The 24,155-nt window shown below is 41.3% G+C and overlaps 1 protein-coding gene across 12 annotated transcripts in view; it reads left to right on the forward strand.

The window, feature by feature from the left end:
- The window catches only part of SEMA6D (semaphorin 6D), a 574,463-nt gene that overhangs the window by 545,014 nt on the left and 5,294 nt on the right, over positions 1-24,155 (forward strand). For 3 of the 12 annotated variants that reach the window (XM_086710609.1, XM_086710608.1, XM_025920094.2), the window contains 17 exons: positions 14,759-14,921; positions 15,337-15,448; positions 16,009-16,069; positions 16,169-16,231; positions 16,340-16,441; positions 16,668-16,758; positions 17,431-17,550; positions 18,244-18,332; positions 19,067-19,284; positions 19,394-19,525; positions 19,832-19,987; positions 20,078-20,251; positions 21,051-21,191; positions 21,287-21,364; positions 21,798-21,898; positions 22,260-22,316; positions 23,779-23,946. In XM_086710609.1, coding sequence (XP_086566735.1) covers positions 14,813-14,921; positions 15,337-15,448; positions 16,009-16,069; positions 16,169-16,231; positions 16,340-16,441; positions 16,668-16,758; positions 17,431-17,550; positions 18,244-18,332; positions 19,067-19,284; positions 19,394-19,525; positions 19,832-19,987; positions 20,078-20,251; positions 21,051-21,191; positions 21,287-21,364; positions 21,798-21,898; positions 22,260-22,316; positions 23,779-23,946 — 1,972 coding nt within the window. In that variant the 5' untranslated portion in view covers positions 14,759-14,812. Of the gene's footprint in view, positions 1-11,803; positions 12,313-14,758; positions 14,922-15,336; positions 15,449-16,008; positions 16,070-16,168; positions 16,232-16,339; positions 16,442-16,667; positions 16,759-17,430; positions 17,551-18,243; positions 18,333-19,066; positions 19,285-19,393; positions 19,526-19,831; positions 19,988-20,077; positions 20,252-21,050; positions 21,192-21,286; positions 21,365-21,797; positions 21,899-22,259; positions 22,317-23,778; positions 23,947-24,155 lie in introns of those variants that run through there. The other 9 variants (XM_086710610.1, XM_086710611.1, XM_086710612.1 and 6 more) reach the window with 9 other exon arrangements.

Here is a 24,155-nt window from a genome sequence, read left to right on the forward strand (position 1 = left end):
TCTCTCTCTGCCCCTCCCCTGCTCATGCTCTGTCTCTCTCTGTGTCTCAATAATAAATAAACATTAAAAAAAGTTTTTAAAGGTAGAATCCAGATTTCCTAACTCCCTATTATCTCCAGGTGTATTTGATGTCTGGGGTAAGATTAGTACCCGCCCCCAAGGTGATTCATAAGGTGAGGCCAGAATAGATGTAGATAGGGGTAATATAACGTTTGAAGCATAATTATCTCCAGCCCTAGCACTGGAAGCACACAACCCTTTCTCAAGGCTGCGCCTTCAGCCTTGCACCATCTTCCTGGTACTCGCCCAATCACATAACATGTGCTGGGAATTCTGTATGCTGCTTTAATAACTCATTCCATCCTCAGACCAACTCTGTGAGAAAGCTGCTAGCATTATTCCTGGTTTACAGGGAAGTGAGGTACAGAGTAGTTAACCACTTGCTCAAGAGCAAACAGCTAATTAAGTGGCAAAGCTGGGACTCCTACCTAGACATTGTGGCTCCAGAGTCCATGTTCCCAACCCCCATACTTTAGTCAGGCCCCACCCTTCGTAGAAGGAAGGGCCCAGCTTTTCTCATACCCTCTGGGTGCTGAGTTGAGTTAGTTAAAAATCAGGAATCAGCATCAATTTACCTAAACTCCCATTTTGTCTCTGTGGCCCTGGATGTTTCAAAAATCCACAGGTAAACTAACCCAGGCCTAGGCTGGGCCCTCACAGAGGTTGTGTCGCTCATAAAATACCCTTGGGCCATTATTCTCACTCTTGATTACAACCTCTCTTTCAGTCTAGGACTTTTGGGCTAACATAAGTTACCAGGGATCTCGTTTCTATCAGTAGGGACAAAACACTTTTTTAGCAAATGTTTATTTTTGAGAGAGAAAGAGAGAGGGAGTAGGGGTGATGGGCAGAGAGAAGGGGACAGAGGATCAGAAGCAGGCTCTGCGTTGACAGCAGAGAGCCCGATGTGGGGCTCGAACCCATCAACTGCAAGATCGTGACCTGAGCCGAAGTTAGACGCTCAACCAGCTGAGCCACCCAGGCTCCCTGGGACAAAATAGTTTTCTTTTAAAAAATTATTTTGAGGGGCAACAGGGTTGGTCAGTCGGTTAAGCATCTGATTTCAGCTCAGGTCATGATCTCACAGTTTGTGAGTTTGAGCCCCGCGTCGGGCTCTGTGCTGACAGCTCAGAGCCTGGAGCCTGCTTCGGATTCTGTGTCTCCCTTTCTCTCTGCCCCTCCCCTGCTCATACTCACTCTCTCCCTCTCTATCAAAAATAAATAAACAGTTAAAAAATCTTTAAAAAATTATTTTGAGGGGCACCTGGATGACTCAGTCCATTTAGCATCCAGCTTCAGCTGAGGTCATGATCTTGCGGTTTGTGAGTTTGAGAGCACTGTGTCAGGTTCTGTGTTGACAGCTCAGAGCCTGAAGTCTGCTTTGGATTCTGTGTCTTCCTCTCTGCCTCTCCCCTGCTTGTGCTCTCTCTCCTCTCTCTCTCTTTCTCAAAAATAAACATTTAAAAAATTTTAATTAATAAATAAATAAATAATTATTTCAAAATAATTATAACCTCACAGGGAGTTGCAACAATAGTACAAAGGCCACGTAGTCTTGACGCAGGAAGGGCATTTTTAAAAACAAAGTGGAACTGAATTTTCTAATGGAATGTGGATAACAGTAATGCTTTAGGTCCTTTGAAACCATTAATAATCGTTCTCCACATTTGCCACGGACAAGCAACCATTACTGTTGGCTTACTCAAATGCAGAAGGCAGATAAAAGCCATGTTTTTGGCAGCTGAAAATCACAGGATTTGAACCAGGAATTTTTGACTTTTAAAATTTAAAGAAAGGCTGCTTCTCTTACTCTGGATTGTTAGAATTTAACCCTTCTCTAAGCCCTCGGACACTGTTTTAAATCATGACATCATCTGGAAATCTCTGGTGAGGTGGTTTGCAGAATATAAAACGTGAAGACACAAGCTCTTTAATGCAGAACAATTGCTATTGTTGTTGGCAGTGGCTGTAAGCATAGATCACTGGACTCTTGTGAGATCTAGGTTCTGCACTGGCTTCACCACTCTTGGAGTAGAAGTTCCTTCATTTATCTGCTTCTTCTCTCCCAGGAATAGTAGCAGCAGCTCATCCTTAGTCTTTCCTTGCCTCAGTGTTGTTCATGTTCTTTGAAAAGCTGAAAAAGACACCGTGGAGGATATTGAAAGCGGCATCGGAAAGTCAGTAGTGGTGGCGGCATCAGAAAGTCAGTAGAATCAGAACAAACGTGCTCTACTTCTGTCATCCTAGCCCAGAGGGCAGAAGCAGGCATGGACCCAGGCCCTTTTATCCTGAACAGAATGTCACACGCAGGCCATATGGCAGCCCCAGCAGGTCATCTGGTAGAATAAGCCAATGTTCCAAAGACAGGCTGAGTCCTTTGGCATCTCAGTCATCCCTTGGAACCCTGAGCTCTTCCTTTGTCTAGAATGGTTCCTCTCCTGGAGGCCCCGGGGAAGCAGCCGGGATTGGCCAGAGCTCCCTGTGTGGAGGAGATAACAAAAGAAAAGGCTTTTAATTTCTCTTGTCACCAAGTTAGCCTCGAAAGCCCCGCAGTCCTCCCTGAAAAGAGAGCACACTGTTGTGTATCTGCCACAGCAATCTTCTGCTATCTAATTTGGTTTTCTTTGTCAATCATAGAAGGTTCCTATGTTTTGTATGTTTACAAAGCTAGTCCTCATCTTGATCTCTTAAGAAGCTGATGTGTTTGTCATCTGCCTGGATGGCGGGTTCTCTCTGCTTAGATGTGGGGCTCGTCCTCTCATTAGTTTCTTGTGTTACTTTCTCATTAAATGAAGATCGTTTCTAGGACAATTTTGCTTTCAAATGTTACCCAATCTGAGTTAGGGCCGACCGGCAGAACTTCTAGACAAGTTGTCACTAGAATTACATTCCCCGGAGCCATGGCTCTAATCAGAGGTCCAATTCTGAGATCCCTATTTCTGATTTGCTCAGAATTTGGCAAAGACAGGTTAGATCCTGTTTTATGTACCTTCCTGCTCAGTTCCTTTTAAGTTCAATTCCTTTTTGAATTATTAATATTTGACCAGAAGCATTACTGATGGAGATATTGGTATGCTTTGCTTAAAAAAAAAAAAAATTCAGACTTAAACTGAAAACCTTACATAAAAAGCTGCTTTAATTTTCAGAAAACTTTTTAAAATAGCCAGCTTTCCTCATGCATGTAAAATGAAATTAAAATAAACAAAATTGACCCAACTTTGGGGAAAGCATCAATTATAAGAGCAAGGCATTAATAAAGAACACAACAGGCTTCCACACCCTACAGCATGCCCCTGCCTCCCTTCCATGGCATCTATTCCCCCCTTTCCTTTTTCTCCTATTAGAATCTAGCCCAAAGAAAAGATCTTAGGAAGGTATTCGTCCTGATTTCTGGCTTATGCAGTGTGCTTTAGCGCTACTTACTTTATAACTGGACAAAAGGCCATCTGCCAAAGAAAAGAATTTCCCATTGCAGGATCTCAGACATCAGCCAGCCATTAGGCAGGCTAACTTTTATTTTATTTTTGTTTGTTGGGTAGTGGGGAGCCAAGCAGGCTTCTTTCTCTGCCAGTCCCATATACCCTGTTCTTTCATCTCAGGAGCAGCTCTGCTTTCCTTTTCTTTGTTCTGGGGAAGCTTCAAAATGAACAGGAATTCCAGTGGAGGGGCGAGGTGTGTGTGGCAGAAATCGCTTAACTCCTTTGGCCCTTGTTACCCATGGCTCCTGGATCAAAGAGCAATTTGTTAATGATGGCTAAGTGTGAAAAGAGGCATCTGTTGCCGTTTGTAAAGAACCTGTTGGTTTTGCAGCACCTGGAAACTCATGGATTGGGGGCTGATGAGGATTGTGTGCTAGGAGAGCAATTGTAGGCTCAAGACTCTAGGTGTTTGAGGCAATGGTAGAGAGATGTTCATGTGGCACCTGTGCCATAGCAGAGTCCTGTCACATGTACAACCTCTTTTGTATATTTACCTCTTCCTGTATTCATTAAATACTGACTGAAGACCTCCTAGATGCCAGTTCCTGTCCTGATGCTGGGATAGAGGATGAATAAGATCTGCTCTCTCCCAGAAGCATCCCAGCAGAGAAACTGTGAAAACAAGTAATTACTATGAAATGATAAGATCTATAATACAAGTATTTACGTGGTACTACAGTATGATTAGCCATCATTTGGAGAGCAGTGTGGCCAGAGAAGAGGGATTAGGGGTTGCGGGGAAGAATGGCCAGAAGTAAAGACCAGGGACAGTTTGTGGTGATAAGTAGACAATTTCCAAGATGGGCATTTGAGGGACAGAAGCTGGCAAGAATCAGATTGTGAAGAACCTTGTAAATCTTGGAAATTAACTTGGATTTTATCATAGAGGACTTTAGAAACCATTAAACTGTTTTTAGAAAAGAAAGTAACATGATACTATTTGTGCTTTGGAAAGATCATTCTAGTGGCTTTTTGGAGAATGAACTTAAGTCTAGGAGAGCAAAAACTGGTTAAGAGTGCATTCTAGAACAAGGAAGAGAAAAATCAATAGGGTGTGCTAACAGATTGGAGAGGATGAAAGGGAGAAATATAGGATGACTCTCAAATTTAAGGCTTAAGTGATGGAGTAAGATATTTAAAATATCAATAAGAACAATACTAGTAGTTGTAATTATTGAATCCTTATCATGTACAAAAGGTTTAGTTATATGTGTTGCATAGATTATTTCATTGAGGCACTGTAATGATGTAAGTGCTACAATTATCCTCATTTTTGGTGAGAAAACTTGGGACTTTAAGAGATGAAATAATATATCCAAGGTCACATATTTGGAAGTTATAGTACATGAATTTGAACCCTGGCACTTTGAGCTGAGACCATGTGCTCTATAAGGTATTTAGCAGGAGGACAAGTCAGGGCAACATATATGAAGTTCAGGCTTGTCCCTTCTGAATTTAAATTGCTTATATCTTACTGAGGTCAAAATACCTGGCAAAGAATTGAACGGCTGGCTCTATAACTGAGGAATGTGGTTTGTGCTGGACATGTGGATTTGGGATTCATCAGTTAATTGGTGGTAGTGAAAAAGGTGGGTGTAAGGTGAGTGAATCTCCAAAGAGCCAAGTGGAACCATGAAGAATCCCATCTAAGAGTGAGTGTGTTGGGGAAGTTTGCTGAATAGGAGTAGCTAGATAGATAAGGAAAAAACTATGAAGGCCAGAGGTAGACATTCAAGAACTGAGGAGAGGTCAACATGATTAAATACCTTGCAGAGATGAAAGAAGGTTTAGAATGAGGGTTGAGTTGGGTTTGCCAATTAGGTGGTTGATGGGCAAGAGTTGAAGTTAAACTGAAGTGGGTTAAAAATTTAATAAAAAGTGGAGACAAATGGGCTCAGACATCTCTTCAAAGAAACTTGGTGGAGGAGGTGACAGACAGGGAGGTAACAGAAACCGCCTCAGGATCGGGGAAAATTCTGTTTGTCTGTGTTGGGAGTCACTTGGGATGCTCACACATTGAGGAGAAAGAACCTGTGGGGCAGTGGGGATTACCCCAGGACATTTATCTGAGTAGGCAGGGGAAGCAATAATCTCTCCTCCAGCCTTCAGGAGATCATGACTTTTAAGAGAAAGAAGTGTTCCTACATTTCCAACCCCCCACTCCCTTCCTTTTTATTTATTTTTTTTAATTTTTTTTTCAACGTTTATTTATTTTTGGGACAGAGACAGAGCATGAATGGGGGAGGGGCAGAGAGAGAGAGGGAGACACAGAATCAGAAACAGGCTCCAGGCTCTGAGCCATCAGCCATCAGCCCAGAGCCTGACGCGGGGCTCGAACTCCCAGACCGCGAGATCGTGACCTGGTTGAAGTCGGACGCTTAACCGACTGCGCCACCCAGGCGCCCCAACCCTTCCTTTTTATTATATGAAGAAACCTAAGCCAGAGATGTGAAATGACTTGGCGATCACGCAGCAAGTCTGTGATCCCAAATCTACTGGTTCCCGGTGCTTTCCCTCTCCTTCCAGTGTCAGTGGGAGAAGAATCCCCGACAGGTTCTTTGTTCCAAGTCCCCAGTTCCCCACGGGGACTCTTCCCTGCTCCTTGAAGATGCATGTCCTTCCAGATTCTAATCTGTCAGCAGGAACTCAGCTGTGTGGAGGGTGAGTCAGAGAGCTGATTTGTCATTTCCTCAACATGCTATGGGATAGTGTTTTAAATGGTTGATTATAAAGTGACATTAACATCACAGCTCTCAAAGCCTTTTCCTCTCACCTGGGCACCCAAGTTCCCAGAAGACAGAAAGGTCTCAGACTCAAGGGCCTTTCAGCCACCTCTTCCTGGCCCAGAGTAAGAGCGGGTATATTTGTTCATATATGGCACCCGGTCCCCAAGCTTGTGTGTAAGAGAGGATGGGTGGAGGTCAGTGGGGTAGCAGTAGAGATTCCTTAAACAAGAGACTCCAAGAGACTCCATCAGTCCAGCATCACTTGGTGAGCCTGGATTCAGGGAGCTCCTTAGAAGGTCCCAGAATACCTACCTCAACTCTGCTTAAGCGTCTTCTGGACTAATAGTGGTTCATCATCTCTTCCTCTCACTTTCTTATATTTAACAGGCTATGCTGTCAGCCTGGTTGTCATATAATTCTGACTAAACATTTACTAAAACCTACAGCCCTAACCAGAACATACTGCATAGAATCCAGGCAAGTGAATGCTGTATAAACATAAGCCTTTTGTAATTGACCTTCAGTTACAACCCTGTCTTGGTTGGCTCCAAAGAATGGCAACTAATTTTCTTCTCTTTGCTCTTTTTCAGTCAACCGAAACCCATTGCTACCTTTCCATTCTGTCCTGGGGGTGGGGGGCTGTTAGGCAGTAGACCTATAACTCCTGTAACTCCAGGAGCTGGCTATCATTCTCAGTGTGAACAGTGCCCCCTGGAATTTCATGTGCTATAGAATGAATGCTGTCCCTGGTGCTGCAGCTCAGGTTCTACCCCCATTCTTTCATTTAGCTCACAGAATATTCAACTAAAAGAAATAGTGCTATTTGGGAGTCGAACCTAGGGTTCCCTGGGTCGGCTGCTCTTTGTTATACCTGTTTGGTTTTTTTAACAGTATTAAATACATTTAGATTAGATGGGAGTCCAAAATTCTGATCTTGCCCTGAGAGATTCAGCAGGGCTCGTGGTGATTCAGGACACCTGATTAGTTCTTTTGTTTCTTCCTTCATTCACCTTTCATTCACAATTGTCTCAGGTATAGACAACTGTGACACATGCTTATCCCCTGACACTGAGAAGAATACCCTCTAGACTCTAAAAACTTAGTAAGACTTAACTAAGCCAAAGATGAGAGACAAGAAGGGCCATCCAGAGTGAAAGTAGGAACAAAGTACTTGATGGAAGTAGGTGGAATGATACATTGCAGGGCCAGACACAGGGCCAGAGTGGTAGAACACAAGTAAAGAAGGATATAGGCTCAAATTAGACTGGAGAAGGAGACAGGACTCAGAACACGGAAAGTCTTACAGCCCCATTACACAGATCAGGGCCTTCTAAGAGTAAGAGAAAGTTACTGGAGGACTGTGAAATAATAGTATGAGATTTATATTCTGAAAGATAATGCTTGTTTCATCTAGAAATACATGAGAGACAAACGAAGGGCAGACCGAATAGGCAAGAGGTCAGAAGAATGTGATATAAGGGAAGTTGGTGCTTTAAAAAGCTGTGAACAGTCAACTGTGTCTAAAGCTACTGAGCAATCCTAGGAGACAGGACTGGAAGCATCCATTGCATTTAGCTACCTGGAGGTCATCCTGTCTTTACTGAAAGGCGTTATTGAGAGAGGAGATAGAACAGAGGAAGTAGAAGAATGAGTGGGAGGTGAGGAAATGACAACAGTGAGAATACAAAACTTTTTTAAGTGCCCGTGAATGGAAAGAAAAAGGAAGGTGGAGGCTAGAGAAGAATCTCGGGTCACAGGAGCTTTTTTACCTTTTTTTTTTTTTTTTTGAGATGAGAGAAGCTTAGACAGATTAAGTGCTGACAGATAGTATTTAATCAATGAAAAGTTAGAGAATATATCAGAGAGAGGAAAATATAATCCATGTTTTTGTCATTTTTTTTTTCTATTCCAGGGAAGACAGAAAAGTTTGGTTTTAAAGCACATGGAGAGGACTTGGGAAGTGAAAGTCTGTCTTAAAACAGGATGGGAGGAAGAAACACTAGATAAGGATGCAGACAGTGAATCTGTTTGGTAATGGGAAGGGGACAGGAGAGGTAAAGAAGTTCCTATCCCATGGCTTTTACTTTCTGAGTGAGGTAGCTGTGGGGCATGTAGAAAGAGTGTAGTAAAGTGAGAAGGAACAGATGAGCATTTTTAAGACAGTAGGAAAAGCTTAAACGTATTCATTTGGGGAGCAGGCATATCTCATAGGGAAATATAGCATCCCCACAGATGATCATGCTAGATGTAGTGGGGGGCCAAGAATTCTGTGGTGTTACTACCAAATTGTCCCGGTGTGTGGTTGTCTTGACTGGTTCTCAGCTGTTCTGGGGCAAGTGCAGAAGGTGAATGATTGACTCCATCCAAGGAAAGAACTTTTCAACAAAGTCTGACAAGGATACAAAGGATGAAGGAGTCTAGAATATAAGCTAAAGTATTATTGAAATGATTGACTATTGCCTGTTACATCTAAGAAGGATAAGGTGATATGTCCAGATTGCAAAAGGCTAGTGAATTAGAAGAAATTAGATCGGTTGGTAGACTGATGACCCTGATGAGAAGGAGGAGCAGTCACAGTGAAAGTGGTCAGACAAGCAAGCGTTAAGGACAAGAGATTGACAGCAGAGCATGCAGTGCTTGACTTTATGAGTTTTGAGGTGAAGAAGCTAAAGCTTTTGACACATGCCAAAGTGGAAGCATAGACTGAGGCTACTAAAATCTTTGAAAAGTCTGTTAGAGAAAGTGACTAGGAAGTTACCAGTTAAAAAGGAGGAGGAGAGGTAGAACCTCAAATAGAAAGTTGTTGTTTTTTTGTTTTCATTTTTGTTTGTTTGTTTGTTTGTTTGTTTGCAAGAGCATGAAGATCCAAGATCTGGAGAAGTAATTGGGAAAGTGGGAGGAACCAACTCCACTTTCAGATCCTGAGGTATATGCAGCATGATAGTCTGAACACCTCTTCAAGAAGTGGCATCTCCAGAAGATAGCTAGGGTAGAGCTTTAAAATCAGCATGTCTCTGGTGTGTCCCTGGAGTCTTTGGGCTGGGGATAAAGTATGGCTACTTCATTCCTGAATTCTCACTTCCTTTGCACAAATATAAGTTTCAAAGAGACAAGAACTCTAAACCAATTTATTTATCTGGGATTCATGAATTTCAAATTTGGCCACTATGCTATAATCATAAAAAGAACTTGTGTTAACCAACCCTATATGTTATCCTGCTTAAAGAACTCCCTTTCAGTATTCCTTTTAGTTTGGATCTGCTAACAACAAATCTCTTGACTTTTATGTGTCTAAGATGTCTTGATTTTGCCTTCATTTTTGAGGAATATTTTCACTGGTAATAGAACTCTAGCCCCCAAATTTATTTTCTTTCAGCACTTTAAAAATGTCATTCTATGGCCTATTGGATTGTATCATTTCTATTGATAAGTCAGCTGTCAGTACTATTCTTGCTTCTTCGAAGGTAAAATGTCTTTCAGCTTCTAACATTGTTTTGGTCTTTGTTTTCAGCATCTTGACTATGATGTGTTTAACTGTGTTTTTCTTTGTATTTAGAAATTCTAGTTTCTTGAATGTGAGACTTACATGTTTTTTTTTTTTTTTGTCAGTTTTGAAAAAGAATGCGGCCATTATCTGTCAAATATTGCTTTTGTCCACTTCTCTCTCTCTTTTCACTCTCAGGCACTCTAATGTTAGATGTTTTCATAAGATCCTATGTGTGTCTTACTCCCTAATCTGTATTTCCCAACCTTTTTGCTCTCCATGTTTCTATCTGATATTTTCTATTAACCCATCTTCTAGTTCACTAATCTTTTCTTCAGCTACAAGAAATGTGTTGCTAAACACATCTATTAAGATGCTTGATGACTGTGCTTTTGTGTTGTAGAATTTCCATTTAGTTCTTTTTTCATAAAGTCCAGTTCTCTGGTGAAATTCTCTATCTTGTCATCTTTTTTCTTGAACAAAATAAACAATTATTTTTTTTTTAATTTATGTTTAATAACTATAATATCTGGGTACCTATGAGCCTATTTCTGTTGTTTTCTCTCTTAGTCTTAGTTATTGGAATGTTTAGTAATTGCTGGTAAGCATTTTGTATAAAAAAAAAAAGTGTACACTCCAGATAACATTATTTTCCTCTAGAGAGGACTCACCTCATCTTTTATGCAAGGAGCTAGAGTGGTGGGAGATTTTATTATTTTATTGGACCCCAAGTTGGAGTTTTTGTAGTTTGGTCTACCTCATGTTTGCTTCCTCTTCTTAGGAAGGATCTTCCTAAGATGTAGATCTTCAGAGATCCAAAAGAGAGCCTGTTGGTATTTATGGGGGCTCCTTCTTGGTCCTCAACTTGATACTGCCCAAAATCTGCCTTTTCTGGATAGCTACACTCTCCTTTTTAGATAGCTTAAGAATAGACAAATTCCATAATATAAAATCAAGTGCCAAGTGTGGATCCAATTTCCTGCCACCCTTCCTTCTCTCAAGGATTCTGCCACTCAAGCCCTTGCTATCTTGATAGCTCTGAACTGCTTTTAGGAGCTTCTCTCATTACATTTAGGCTTTAACCTCAGAAATATGTGGGAGATGCCTATATATAATACCAAAAATATACTTACTCAGTTTCCCCTGTTCTCTGGCTAAAGGGAAAAATCTCTTATCAGCATGTTCTTTACTGTAACCTTACGCATGAGGAAGGTGGCTTGCTCCTCCTCCTTGGAAGCATCTATGTCCATGGAGCAGTACCTTAATCCTCTAGGAGCACCCCTACCATTGTTACGATGGTATACATAAATGGTTTGTGAACAGTTGTACAAGATAAAAGAGAAAGCATTTCTTTCCCCTTCTAGGGCCATTTTTGCCCAATAATATATAACAATAATAGTCATAATGATACCTATGAAAATCTACTAGAGGTTTACTATGGGCCAGGTTCTATGTTAGGTGTTTTATATAGATTGTCTCATTTCATCCTCAGAAGAGCCTATGAGGTAGTAATGGCAATTTTCCTAATTTGCACTTAAGGAAACTGAGGCTTAAAGAGGTGAAGTCAACCTAAACAAGGTCCCAGAGCCAGGAAGTAAATGGCACAAGCAAGTGTGAACTCAGACTTTTCAAACCCCAAGGTCTATATTCTTTTCCAGCATTTTGCCCTGCCTCTTAACTTGTCCTCCTTCAGCAAAACTAGTCTCATGATTTTCCTGGGCCCTGCAACTCTGAGATACTTCCTTAAATAAGGTAAAAGCCAGATATTCTGAGGGGTTTGCATGCAAGAAGTTCTCTTTGGTTCATTTCTCTCAGGTATTTGGTTATTTCTAGATCCGTGCCTCCCCCATTTAGTCTTACTTTGATGTATATTTTACATTAAATACTTCCATTTATAATTTCTATGGCAAATCTGAAAGTATTTTTTTTTTTTAAATAAAGCTTTATGCAGGGACAGGAAGCAATTAGTGGTGGGGCTTTATTTTTAGAGGATGAGATGGGTGGGGGTGGGGTATGGGGAGAAATTGCTTTCTGCAGTGTCAGATGAATGAGTTATAGGAAATGATAGCTCAGCCGGCAACTTAGTGCTTGCCAGTGAGTCAGCAGTGATTTCATCCTCAGCCTCAATGCCGGAATCACAGATGTGAGAGACACCCTTCCTGGTGAGGGCCCCTCCCTGTCCTGAGGTCTGGGACATCAAGGCTCTGCCCACATGATGTGAACTTACCTGTCATGGTGGAAAAAGATTCACAGAACTATCTGCCTCTTGTTTTCACACAAATATTTCTAAGTGTCCTTAGAATGGATGGGTGTTCCTGATCTTTACCCCTGTTACCCGGCAGAAACACCCAGTGATGAAGTTTGGGATGGGTATCATAGCAGAATTTTCTTCTTATGGCGACATTTCATATTTTTTACTACTTCAGCTTTCCAGGGCCTGTATAAATGGCAAAACATGGAAGCATGGTGGAAAAGTGAGACAGGAAGACGCTGCTTCAGAAAAACTGGTACATTAAAAGAGGTCACCTTGTCATGATTGGAAATATGTGCATGTGGCAAGAAGGTAGAACCAAATAATTTCGTTTGTTGCATTAGGGTGGTAAGATTGACAGTGATTGTTTTTTACCTTCTTTTCTAGGTTCGATAAATAGGCTCAAGTTGTACAAAATTATTCTAAACATAATATTTTTGTATTTTAAAGAAATCCTTTAAGAAAAAAATGGCCAAATAGCTTTAATATTTTAGGACATCTTTTTCCCAGACTCTGCCCGGATTCTTAAGGTCAAGGTCATGTGATGATGTCCCCTAGGCAATGGGTGAGGAGGACTGACTGTGCTCAGAATTTGAATGAGGGAGACAGTTAGTTCCTTTTCACCAAGTGGATGAGGTGGTATTATCCACATGTTGCAAATAAAGACACGAATGCTCAAAGAGACTGAAGAAGCTTCCCCCGGCCAAACAGCTCGTAATGGTGGATGTCCATCCAAGCCCAAGTCTGAGTTTGCCAACGTTCACACTCTTTCGCCTTGAGTACAAAACGATGCTGCCACAGATCCCACTCCACCATGCTTTTTGCAGGGCATTTTCAGTGTGTTGACTTACTGCTGGATTCATCCTCCATTAGGAAAAAATGTATTGCAATATTGTTCTCTCTTTTTGCAAAACTAGAATTCTAAAACTCACATATTACTTGCCTTCTACTTTAGTTAAAAAGACCAACACTGAGAGTATTGCATAGCTTACATGCCTGTACATCTGTGTGTTTGACATTCAGATGATGGAAGAGGCATAGTAAGTACCCAGCTGAGTGGTTGGACTCACCCACAATTTGAAGTGATCTCCTAAAGTTAGGAAATGAGGGAAATGAGACTGTGACAAAGCTAAATGTTATACCATTCAGTACAGTAGCTGTGACAAGTACGGCTAAGGAAGGGGTAGTATTGTTGTAGAATAGAGCATTTATGGTCTCAAAAACAAACAAACAAACAAACAAACAAACCCATCCCATTGCCCCAACAGAGCTCTAATTTACTTTTTAAATAAATTAGTACCAGCTAAAGATTTTTTTAATTTTTGACAGTTAATATTATACAGTTAATGCTATGAACTTTGTTGAGATACTGACATACAATATACTGCACATATGTAAATGTGCAGTTAAAATGTAACATATGCAGGGCACATGGGTGGCTCAGTTGGTTAAGCGTCAGACTAGCTCAGGTCATGATCTCGCAGTTCGTGGGTTCGAGCCCTGCGTCAGACTCTGTGCTGACAGCTCAGAGCCTGGAGCCTGCTTCAGATTCTGTGTCTCCCTCTCTTTCTGTCCCTCCCCCACTCACACCCTGTCTCTCTCTCTCTCTGTCTCTGTCTCTCTCTCTCAAAAATAAATAAACATTAAAAAAAATTAATAAAATAAAATGTAACTTATGCATACACCTGTGAAACATCACTTTAACAAAGATAATGAATGTATTCATTACCCCCAAAATATTTTTTGTAATGCTGTTTTTTGAAGAGAAAAAAAAAAAAGCCAGTTAATTTTATCATGTAATTTGATGAAAAGAGCCCGGATGGGGACACAGGTGATGTGAGTCTATCCCCCGATCATGTTCTAAATAGCTCCCTGAAATTCAGTGAGTCCCTTAATTTTTCCAGCCCTTGGTTTTCTCATCTGAAAAATGAGGGGGTTGGACTAGATGGTCCCTAAGGCCCCCTACGGTTCTAAAGTTCAATAAAGCTAAGAGGATAGGCATACTTAGGGTATTGGTTTGTGTCCAAATGGTTTTATGTAAAGAGGTAGACATCCCCAGTGGTCTGGTGTCAGCTGTGACTCCTCAGTGCTGTCCTGCTTAATTGATAGATCGTGAAATCATTTCATTTCTTTTAATTCTCTTTCACCCAGATTCAATGTCATTCATGTCACTGCCTCCATATTGGTCTTAGTAAGCTAAGGGAACTGTTCAACTTTAGGATTTAGGGCGAAGGCTTGAGTAATGCTGGGAATCTGGCAATGCCTTTAGCAAAGGTCTGATGAGAGGCGACAGGACCGTCAGCTCCCTGGAAATTTGTGAGGCAGCTTGGGCATTTTATGGTGGGGGGTGGGGTGGGGTCAGAGACAAGCTGTACTGGTTGTATTTCAGGCTGGGGGAAGGGAAGCAGATTGGAGTTTAATTAAAATTCTAATCCCAACTTAGCCCATCTTCTTGCCAAGTCAGCAGCCAGCGTTTCTGTTTGTGGTTCTGGTGATCTTGCTGCGATGACATACGTAGTTACCTCAAAAAACTCTTGCAAATGTGCCTAAACCTTCAATATGCTCACCAGATGCTTTAATCAGACCTGGCATGGTGCCATCTTTTGCCTGTATTTTCAGAGATACCTCACCCAGCCCTGCCAGGATTCCTGGCTGGAGGAGGGCCCTGGAGAGAGCTGGTGGTGCAAATGGAGCTGATTACAAATGAGAAAGTTTCATTACACCATAGAGATCTTTCCAAATTGTTTCTGGTTTCCAGGTAGCTAACTGGGATTTCTGAGGAGGGGCTGCTCTGACTTCACCTTGGCCCACCATGAGGTGCTTCTTGCTCTGTGCCTACATGCTGCTCCTGATGATTTCCCAGCTGAGGGCAGTCAGCTTTCCCGAAGATGATGAACCCCTTAATACAGTCGACTATCACTGTAAGTAACCTTAAGAACATTCCCCTTTTCTGAGAAGGGAGCTTTTTTGGTTTTGATTTTCTAGGTGTATTTGTTTTTAGAAAGAGAGGGTTTTTTTTGTTTGTTTGTTTTTTTATGTCTAATCAATGTTTTGCATATTAATTTATCCATAATCATTTCTTAGTGTTTAGAGAAAGTGGGACAGCTTTGTTGGCTGCTTTTCTAAAGCAACCCATGTATAGGTTATATATTTCCAGTTAAAAGAAAAAGACCATTTGCTCACACTCCCTGTCTTTTATTCATTTATATTCAAGACCTTAAGAGAGGAATTTAGTTAAAACCCTTCTACAACTAGTATATACAGCTAATCAATGCTGTATATTGATTCTTCAGCTCCATAATCCTGACTGATGGTTTAGCCCATTTTTACTTGCAGATTCAAGGCAATATCCGGTTTTTAGAGGACGCCCTTCGGGCAATGAATCCCAGCACAGGCTGGACTTTCAGCTGATGTTGAAAATTCGAGACACACTTTATATTGCTGGCAGGTAATTTTCCTCTGGTTGGTTTATTAGATTAAAATTCTTTTCTCTTGTGGTGCTTGCATTAATGTGTCTAGTTCATGAAAAACTAATATGTGATTGTGATCAAAAATTGCAAGTAGCCAAAAATATTCACTGAGAAGAGGCAGTGTTGTGTACCAGGAACAAAATACAGAGCTAAAGCCTTCAGCGGTGCTATTTTATTACTGCCATCAAGAAATCATACACCATTCTTTATTCCTAAAGCAGCAGGAAAAAAAATCTTTCTTTATTCTTTTTTAACTTGGAATTATTCAAGCAAATATTAGAAGTATGTCTATGCTAATACCAAGTAGCAGCTTGACCCATGCCTGAAGAGAAGAGCGTTCTTTGCTCTCTAACCACAGCAATATATAAAAGCATCTCACTAATGAAAAAATACTCTTTGTTGACTTTGTAGGAGACATAGAAAATCCAAATGATCTCCAAAATACAATAAAGGCAGATCTGTAAAAATAAAATAAGAAGAAGCAGCTTAACATTTTTATGCATTCACATGATTTGACGTACTGCCTTGTTTCCAACAGGGATCAAGTTTATACGGTAAACTTAAATGAAATCCCCAAAACAGAAGTCATACCAAACAAGGTGAGTGAGTGAAATTTATTTGCATTCCCTCAGAACTTGAATAATGTCCAAGATTTTTCTGTTAAAATATTGAACTTTGGTTTTGCTTGATTATTACAGAAACTGACGTGGCGGTCAAGACAACAGGACCGAGAAAACTGTGCCATGAAAGGCAAACATAAAGTAAGTAAAACAGACGAGTGTCTGCCAGAGTTAGTCTTTATGTGGGCCTCATCCCACAGTCTCTGCCTATGGAATGTCTAATATTAATTGAATTATTACTTTCTTTAGGATGAATGCCACAACTTTATTAAGGTATTTGTCCCAAGAAACGACGAGATGGTTTTTGTATGTGGTACCAATGCATTCAATCCCATGTGTAGATACTATAGGGTAAGTATATTTCATACGGTGTGCTTTTTGTACCAACTTTTTTTTTTCCCCTCACTGCCATGCTGTTAGAGTTGAATCCTTTCTGCTATAACCCATTTATCTCTAATGCTATGGAATAATAAAGACAAAATTCTTCAAATAGAATTTCAGTACAAATAAAGGAGCATTGCCTACAAACAGGTACATTGAACAGATGTGACACTGGCTATTTATTTTTCTTTTATAGTTGAATACCTTAGAGTATGACGGGGAGGAAATTAGTGGCCTGGCAAGATGCCCATTTGATGCCAGACAAACCAATGTTGCCCTTTTTGCTGGTAAGATCCTTTAGTGTAATGAGTATAAATGATTAATGACATTGAAGGTAAAAAGGAATTTAAAGGAAGAAAAAAAGATCATAACTGGGGTAGCTACCTTGATATAGGTGTTTCAAAGTCTAGGAGCTATGAAAAAAAAAATTTCCCAAAAACAGGGATTAAAAGTGAACATATAAGGCACCCAGGGGCGCCTAGATGGCTCAGTCAGTTAAGCGTTCAACTTAAGCTCAGGTCATGATCTCACGTTTCCTGGGTTCGAGCCCTCATCAGACTCTAAGCTGATAGCACAGAGCCTGCTTGGGTTTCTCTCCCCCTCTCTCTCTGCCGCTCCCCACTTGTGCTGTCTCTGTCTCTCTCAAAATAAGTAAAAAACTTAAAAAAATTATTTTAAAAAGTGAACATATTATAAATAGTCTCACACATGGCTCTGTTGTTAACTAGGTCAGTGACCCTGAATAAGTTGATTAACTTATTGATACTTAGATCCCTCATCTGTAAGATTAGGTAATACCATGGGCCGACTTGTCGCAGGTTGATTATGAGCATCAGATCTAGGTTTATTTGTATACATAGGGGTAACAGGTGAAAGCACTCTGAAGGAAAGCACTACGTAGGGTAACACACTACAGGATTATTATGGTCATCTTACCCAAATTATAACTCTGGTTTCAGATGGGAAGCTATATTCTGCCACAGTGGCTGACTTCTTGGCCAGTGATGCTGTTATTTATCGAAGCATGGGGGATGGATCTGCCCTTCGCACAATAAAATATGATTCCAAATGGATAAAAGGTACCTTTGGAAAGCAGGGTGTGCGAATGCCAAGGGTGGTGGGATGGCCAAGTGGGAACAGGAGCCGTGGCATCAGGAGGTTCAGTGCATGACTTTATATTGTTTACAGAGGGCAAGTCCAAGTTGCTTCAGTTGTGAACAGGAGCATTGACAAGGAAAGAGGAGACTAGTAGCCATGTTGGGAAAGTAGATTCATCTACAATTATATCCTAGTGATTTCAAAAAAGAGAGATCTCATTTCTGTGTGCCAAAGTGCCCACCTCTAAGTGCACATATGCTCCTGGTCCATGCCCACCTACCTATCCTGCAGAGTTAGTAGTGAGAATCAATTAGTTCATATCTGCAGAGCTGTCTTATTCTTTGGAGTCCAGATATCAGGATTTTTTTATTCTCAGTGTAAGGAATTTTCTTCCCCAGTTAAATAGGTTAATGAATAAATCTGTTAAAACAAAGACCTTTGCTGTAGTTCAGTTCCTGTAGGCTTTTTACAGTCCATTAGCTGACATTAAAGACTCTGGGTTCCTTGAAGCTTCCACACCCCCATACTGGCACTCCTGGAGCTCACTGGTGTATTGAAATTCACATTGGCTTGTACGTAGCCATGCAATATCTGTCAGTCATGCCTAGAAGTTGGGGTCTTATGCGAATTGGAGTATCCTTTAGAAACCAGTTTGTTTTCAATTTTTCTTTCAGAGCCACATTTTCTTCATGCTATAGAATATGGAAACTATGTGTATTTCTTCTTTCGAGAAATTGCTGTGGAACATAATAATTTAGGCAAGGCAAGTATATGCACTTGACTCATCTTATGGACTTGTCCTGCGTGGAATCGAGCCCGCTTCAGTAGAGTTATGCACTCTGTGTATTTTCCAGCACTCAGTGCATTTAGGGTCAAGAGCAAAGAAGTGAGTTGCTTATCATGAGAATAATTGCTGGAAAACACCTGAACAACGACCAGAGTGAGAACAGCAGCCTTGGGCCTTGAGAAGGTTTCATTTTTTCTGTCACTACAGAGAGTGTTCTTCAGGCACCCTTGAGCTCTGGATGCTTCTTTAACACTTTAGAAATCTGTTGGTAGTTTATTCTTTGTCAGAGTCAAAAGACAGAATGGAAAGTAGAGGCCACTTTTCAATTTTGAGTGCTTCAGCAGAAGCCCACGTAATTTGAAAGTATCACAACGTCGTTATGCCAAGTTTAAGGATGGCACATTTCATTAACAATACAAGAAACAGAGTGGGAGGCAAAGTGTGGGAATGGTTTGCATTCACTCAGGCATTTCCAGAGCTCGCTTCTTGGGGAGCTTGTTTGGCAGAACAGGGAAATGGCCTTTTTTTCCTTACAGGTAAAATTCGTTTTACATTCTAACTGTACAAATCCCTAGAGAGAAGATTGCTAGATTCTTTGCAGCCAGACATATCTTTAGCATTTTTGTGTCCTTCCCTTAAATTGCAGCTTTTTGTTTCCATTCCCCCTCCAAGCTTATAACCCTGTTGCTTTGCTTTTGTCCCTTGGGCAGGCTGTCTATTCCCGTGTGGCCCGCATATGTAAAAATGACATGGGTGGCTCCCAGAGGGTCCTGGAGAAACACTGGACTTCATTTCTGAAGGCTCGGCTTAACTGTTCTGTCCCCGGAGATTCGTTTTTCTACTTTGATGTCCTGCAGTCTATCACAGACATAATACAAATCAATGGCATCCCCACTGTGGTCGGGGTGTTTACCACACAGCTCAACAGGTGAGGACAGATCCCTGGCACTTCAAAAGCTGCTCTGTGCTTGCCTAAGGGACCCAAGAGTGGGCCTACGATTGCCTGATGGTTTTCCTGATGGTTTCCCCCTTTTCAGCATTCCTGGTTCTGCAGTGTGTGCATTTAGCATGGATGACATTGAAAAAGTATTCAAAGGACGGTTTAAAGAACAGAAAACCCCAGATTCTGTTTGGACAGCAGTCCCTGAAGACAAAGTACCAAAGCCAAGGTAAAGAAAAAAGACAGAAAGTGTTTTTATCTTTAACAAAACCCTCTGGTCACTGGAAGCAGCCATCCTCAGAGAGCAGAGGGGGCCAACCTCCCAGGCCAGGATGGGGTCCCTGGGCAGCATTGCAGACAAAGTCAGTAAACATAGCCCTGCAGGGGTGAATGCAGAGAACCCACTGAGTGCAGGGAGATAGCGATGCTCCTTGGTTTCGCTCATTCTCCTTTCTTCCTTGGCCTCTTCTTTCAGAATGGACACTTATTCCTTAGATAGTTTGTGAGGGAAAAAAACACACTGTTTTCCTTTCAGGCCTGGCTGTTGTGCAAAGCATGGCCTTGCTGAAGCCTATAAAACCTCCATCGATTTCCCTGATGAAACCCTGTCGTTCATCAAATCCCACCCGCTAATGGACTCTGCCGTCCCACCCATCGCCGATGAGCCCTGGTTCACAAAGACTCGGATCAGGTAAGACTGCAGGAAACAGCAGCCCACCGCCCTCAAAGGCCCTCTCTTCCTGTCGGCCTCCCCTCTGACTTGGCATACCTCCTCTGACAGGTACAGACTGACGGCCATCGCTGTTGACCATTCTGCTGGGCCCCACCGGAACTATACAGTCATCTTTGTTGGCTCTGAAGCTGGCGTGGTGCTTAAAGTTTTGGCAAAGACCAGTCCTTTCTCTTTGAATGACAGCGTATTACTGGAAGAGATTGAAGCGTACAACCACGCAAAGTAGGTGTATTTTACGAGAATGCTTTTCAGCACTGCTCAAAGCTTTCCGGTGTGTGTTTCATCCAGCAATTTCCTTTTAGTCCTTGAAATTAGCAGTGGTTTGGCATATTAAGTGTTTTGGGTTTTTTTTTCCCCCTCCCTGAAATAAATCGAAATAAATCCTGAGTTTGTTGTGCTTCCTGAGTCCACTGGGCTAAAATGGTGGACAGTTGACGAGTTTAAAATAACTCACCCCATGTTGTTCACCTGTGGGCAATGAGAACATGTTAGCACCACCCCCGACACCTTCAGGTATGTTTCAGGATGTCACCTGCTGCAGACAGTAGGTAGTAAGTATACACACACACAATACCACTCTTCCAACCCCTGATATAAAAAAATAATTGGCCACTAAAACAAAGAAGAAATAGGTGATGGAAATGGAGCAAAGGAGACTAAAGAGAGACCCAGAAACATCTAGCGCAGCGAAATTTAAGTGTACTGAAACACTGTCCTTTTTCTCCCCTGTAGTTCAACGTGGTCTTCACAAACAGTTCCCTTCGGTCACCAGAATAGGAAAGAGATCTTAAAAAAAACTCTTTGTCCAACCTGAAATTGAACCAACCGTGCAGAGCATCAAAAGTTGAACCACAGATGTATTACTTCCCAAACTGTGTACCTACCTGGTTTGCTACCGGGAATATTCCTTAAGATACCTCAGCTCTTAGTAATTGCACAACCAAACCCCACTTGTCTTGTACATTTCATGTAGCTTTTGATTTACTAAACATATGGCTTCAAAATGCATCCCAAAATATAGGTGTAATGCTGAGAATGAGGAGGACAGAAAGGTCATCTCATTACAGTTGGATAAAGATCATCACGCTGTGTATGTGGCATTCTCTAGCTGCGTTATTCGCCTCCCCCTCAGTCGCTGTGAGCGTTACGGATCCTGTAAAAAGTAAGCTGAGGGTTCTTTACTTACCATGAGTCTTGCAGCATCTTGACCTTCAATGATGAGAAAATCCAAGTTATGTTCTGTTTGTTTTTATATAGGTCTTGTATTGCATCTCGGGACCCATACTGTGGCTGGTTAAGCCAGGGGGCTTGTGGCAGAGTGACCCCAGGGATGCTGTAAGTATGTTTTGTTACATTAGCTGAGAGCTTCTGAGAGCTGCCTCTGTCTTCTCTAGGGTCTCTAAAGCTAGAAATGTTAGAAAAATTCCAATAATACTGCTTTTGGTTTTTTTCTTCCTTTCTTTTCTTCATTTTCTTTTCTTTCTTTCTTTTCTTTCTTTCTTTCTTTCTTTCTTTCTTTCTTTCTTTTTTATGGGAGAAATAAACAAGAAAATCGGGAGTTGTAAGAAGGAAGGGAGATTGTAGACAGTAGCCTAAGGGAAATGGATGGAGAGAAAAAACAATTCTCTCCCCTGTCTTAAACATTTTAGTGGCCAGATGTTGAACAGGAATCCTCGTTTTAGCAAGCTATGTTGAAATGTCCATTTTTTCTTACTAATCAGTCTGTGTTCTTGATTCTGCTCTGGTTGTCACTTGTGTCCCTATGAAGGCTGTTAACCGAAGACTTCTTTGCTTTCCATAACCACAGTGCTGGAGGATATGAACAAGACACAGAATACGGCAACACGGCCCACCTAGGGGACTGCCACGGTAAGACCGGATCTTCCTTTCCCTCCTGGCAATTCTTTTTAACCACACTTGCACGTGAACATTATTTTACAATCAGCCTTTTAATGACTCAGGACACATAACCACATAGCATTTAACTTAAACTTCGCAAAAGCTGAGCTGTTTGGTCATGGGGATACATTAGAGAAGAGTCTTACCTTTTATTTTTTTTCCTTCACCATTTACAATTTTGTAGAAAATCTAGAGAAAGGTAGTCTAACCAGTAGGTTAATCTTTTTATTTATAGTCTTTTCTTTTGACTTTTTTAGTTAATTGGAATTCATAAATTTTTGCTTTCTTTTGGTTACTTTTTACTGATTACTTGTTCCTTTAATTCTTTTAGAAATTTTGCCTACTTCAACTACACCAGATTACAAAATATTTGGCGGTCCAACATCTGGTTAGTTTTTTTTAATTTTTTTGAATTAACAACCTTTTCTTTCCTTCAGTTCAGCATTTTCAGCCCCTTCTCCCCTCCTTTTGCGCAGTTTGGCAGCCCTTCATGTTTCTGCTTTGACTCATAATCCCACTGATGGTACTGAAAGACTTTTTCTTACTCAGCACTCCACCTCTGTGTAGCATGTTAACAGTTCATCATTGACCAAGGCACATCCCCTACGAAAAATCAAATGGATTCACATAGACTGCATTCCAGCTGCACGCCTGCCCACCCGAGCTTCCTTCTCTCTCACCCTTGTGCATTGTGGATGTTCCCTCTGGCCATCTATATCCAATGGATGGCAGAATTTCATTATTTTCCCCTTCTTTCCTTACCTTTCCTAAGACCTAGTAAACAAATACACATTTCCCCAAAATGTGTATTTATACATTTTAGACATCTTTTTTGAATGGTTTGTGGGGATCCCGGGAATCTTTGAATGTTGTGGTCTCAGTGTTGTGAAAAAGGCTTCTGTTGAAGGAAGCCGGTATCTGATGTATTAAGGTGTTCAACGACCCGCTGTCTGTATCTGTTCTGGAGCCTTCGTCTGTGACCATCGTGCCACTCTGAACGGGAGTCTCCAGAGTTTTAATCTAAAACTGTATGCTTACATTCTGAGGGCAAAGCTACTTTGTGGAAATCAGTAACACACATGCTAAGAGGTTAAGTTCCTTCTGGTCCTGTTGCTGCTTCCAAAACTCACAGCAGTTTCATTCTTCAGAAGGGAGAAAAGGATGGCAGGTCTTATGTATCAGAACATCCTTATCTGGCTTATAAATGCCATTTCTTTTGCATGAGTTGCTGCTAATTCTTTGGAATAAATTCCCCGAGCATTTTGAAGGGTACAGGCAAGGTTCATCCGTGCTTCGGTGCTTTACCATGGATGGTGTGAGGCCTCAGTGCACAGATGGATGGGGAGTCCGTGGTAAAGCAGAGCAACCTGCTTTATCAGGTCAAAACCCAAGTGTTGACACGGACATAACCAGGTGTTTCCTGATGAAGTTACGCTGTAGGTTCCCCAGTGAAGGATACGTCTCTAATAGTCCATGGAAATGCTTTTAAACATATACACAAAAAAGAAAGGAAATGATGCTGTCTCATAAAATGACGAGAAAAAAGCAATTAATCTCTGGGATTTGTGTTACCCATTCCATGAGGGTCATTAATCACCTGAGGGGCTTCGGTAGGAGTGTTTTGAATGTCTTTAATTTTGAAATCTGCTTAATACGTCTTTTTTGTTCATTTTTAGTTTTTCCTTTTCCCTTGCAAGAAAGCAATTTGGTGTAGTCTCTTTGGATGTGTTTTCATGAAATCATAGAATAGGATTTCTCATAAAATTGACTTAAACTTTACTGAAAAATGCAACAGACCAGTCAGAAAAAAAAATCTACCCACGTTAATAAAAATCTGTTTGCCACCACAGACATGGAGGTATCTGCATCATCTGTTACCACAATGGCAAGTATCCCAGAAATTACACCTAAAGTGATTGATACCTGGAGACCTAAACTGACGAGCTCCCGGAAATTTGTAGTTCAAGATGACCCAAACACTTCTGATTTTACTGATCCTTTATCAGGTATCCCAAAGGGTAAGGCCTCACCAGGGAACTCATCTCTCGCTGAGTGGAAACCTGATTCCTGATATCTCTGAGGAGCTAGTGGACTTAGGGTTTCCCAGAGGTGAACCAAAACAGAGCCCTGCTGTTGTTCACGCCACCTCCACTGGCTGCCTCACTCTGCTTTCTGTGCTTATATCGGAGTGCATTCCTTCACAGATGAAAGAGGTGGGAAGCTGTGA

The sequence above is a fragment of the Puma concolor genome, chromosome B3 (genome assembly GCF_028749965.1).
Source record: "Puma concolor isolate L17-30 chromosome B3, mPumCon1.1.hap2, whole genome shotgun sequence".
Classification (NCBI taxonomy): Eukaryota; Metazoa; Chordata; class Mammalia; order Carnivora; family Felidae; genus Puma; species Puma concolor.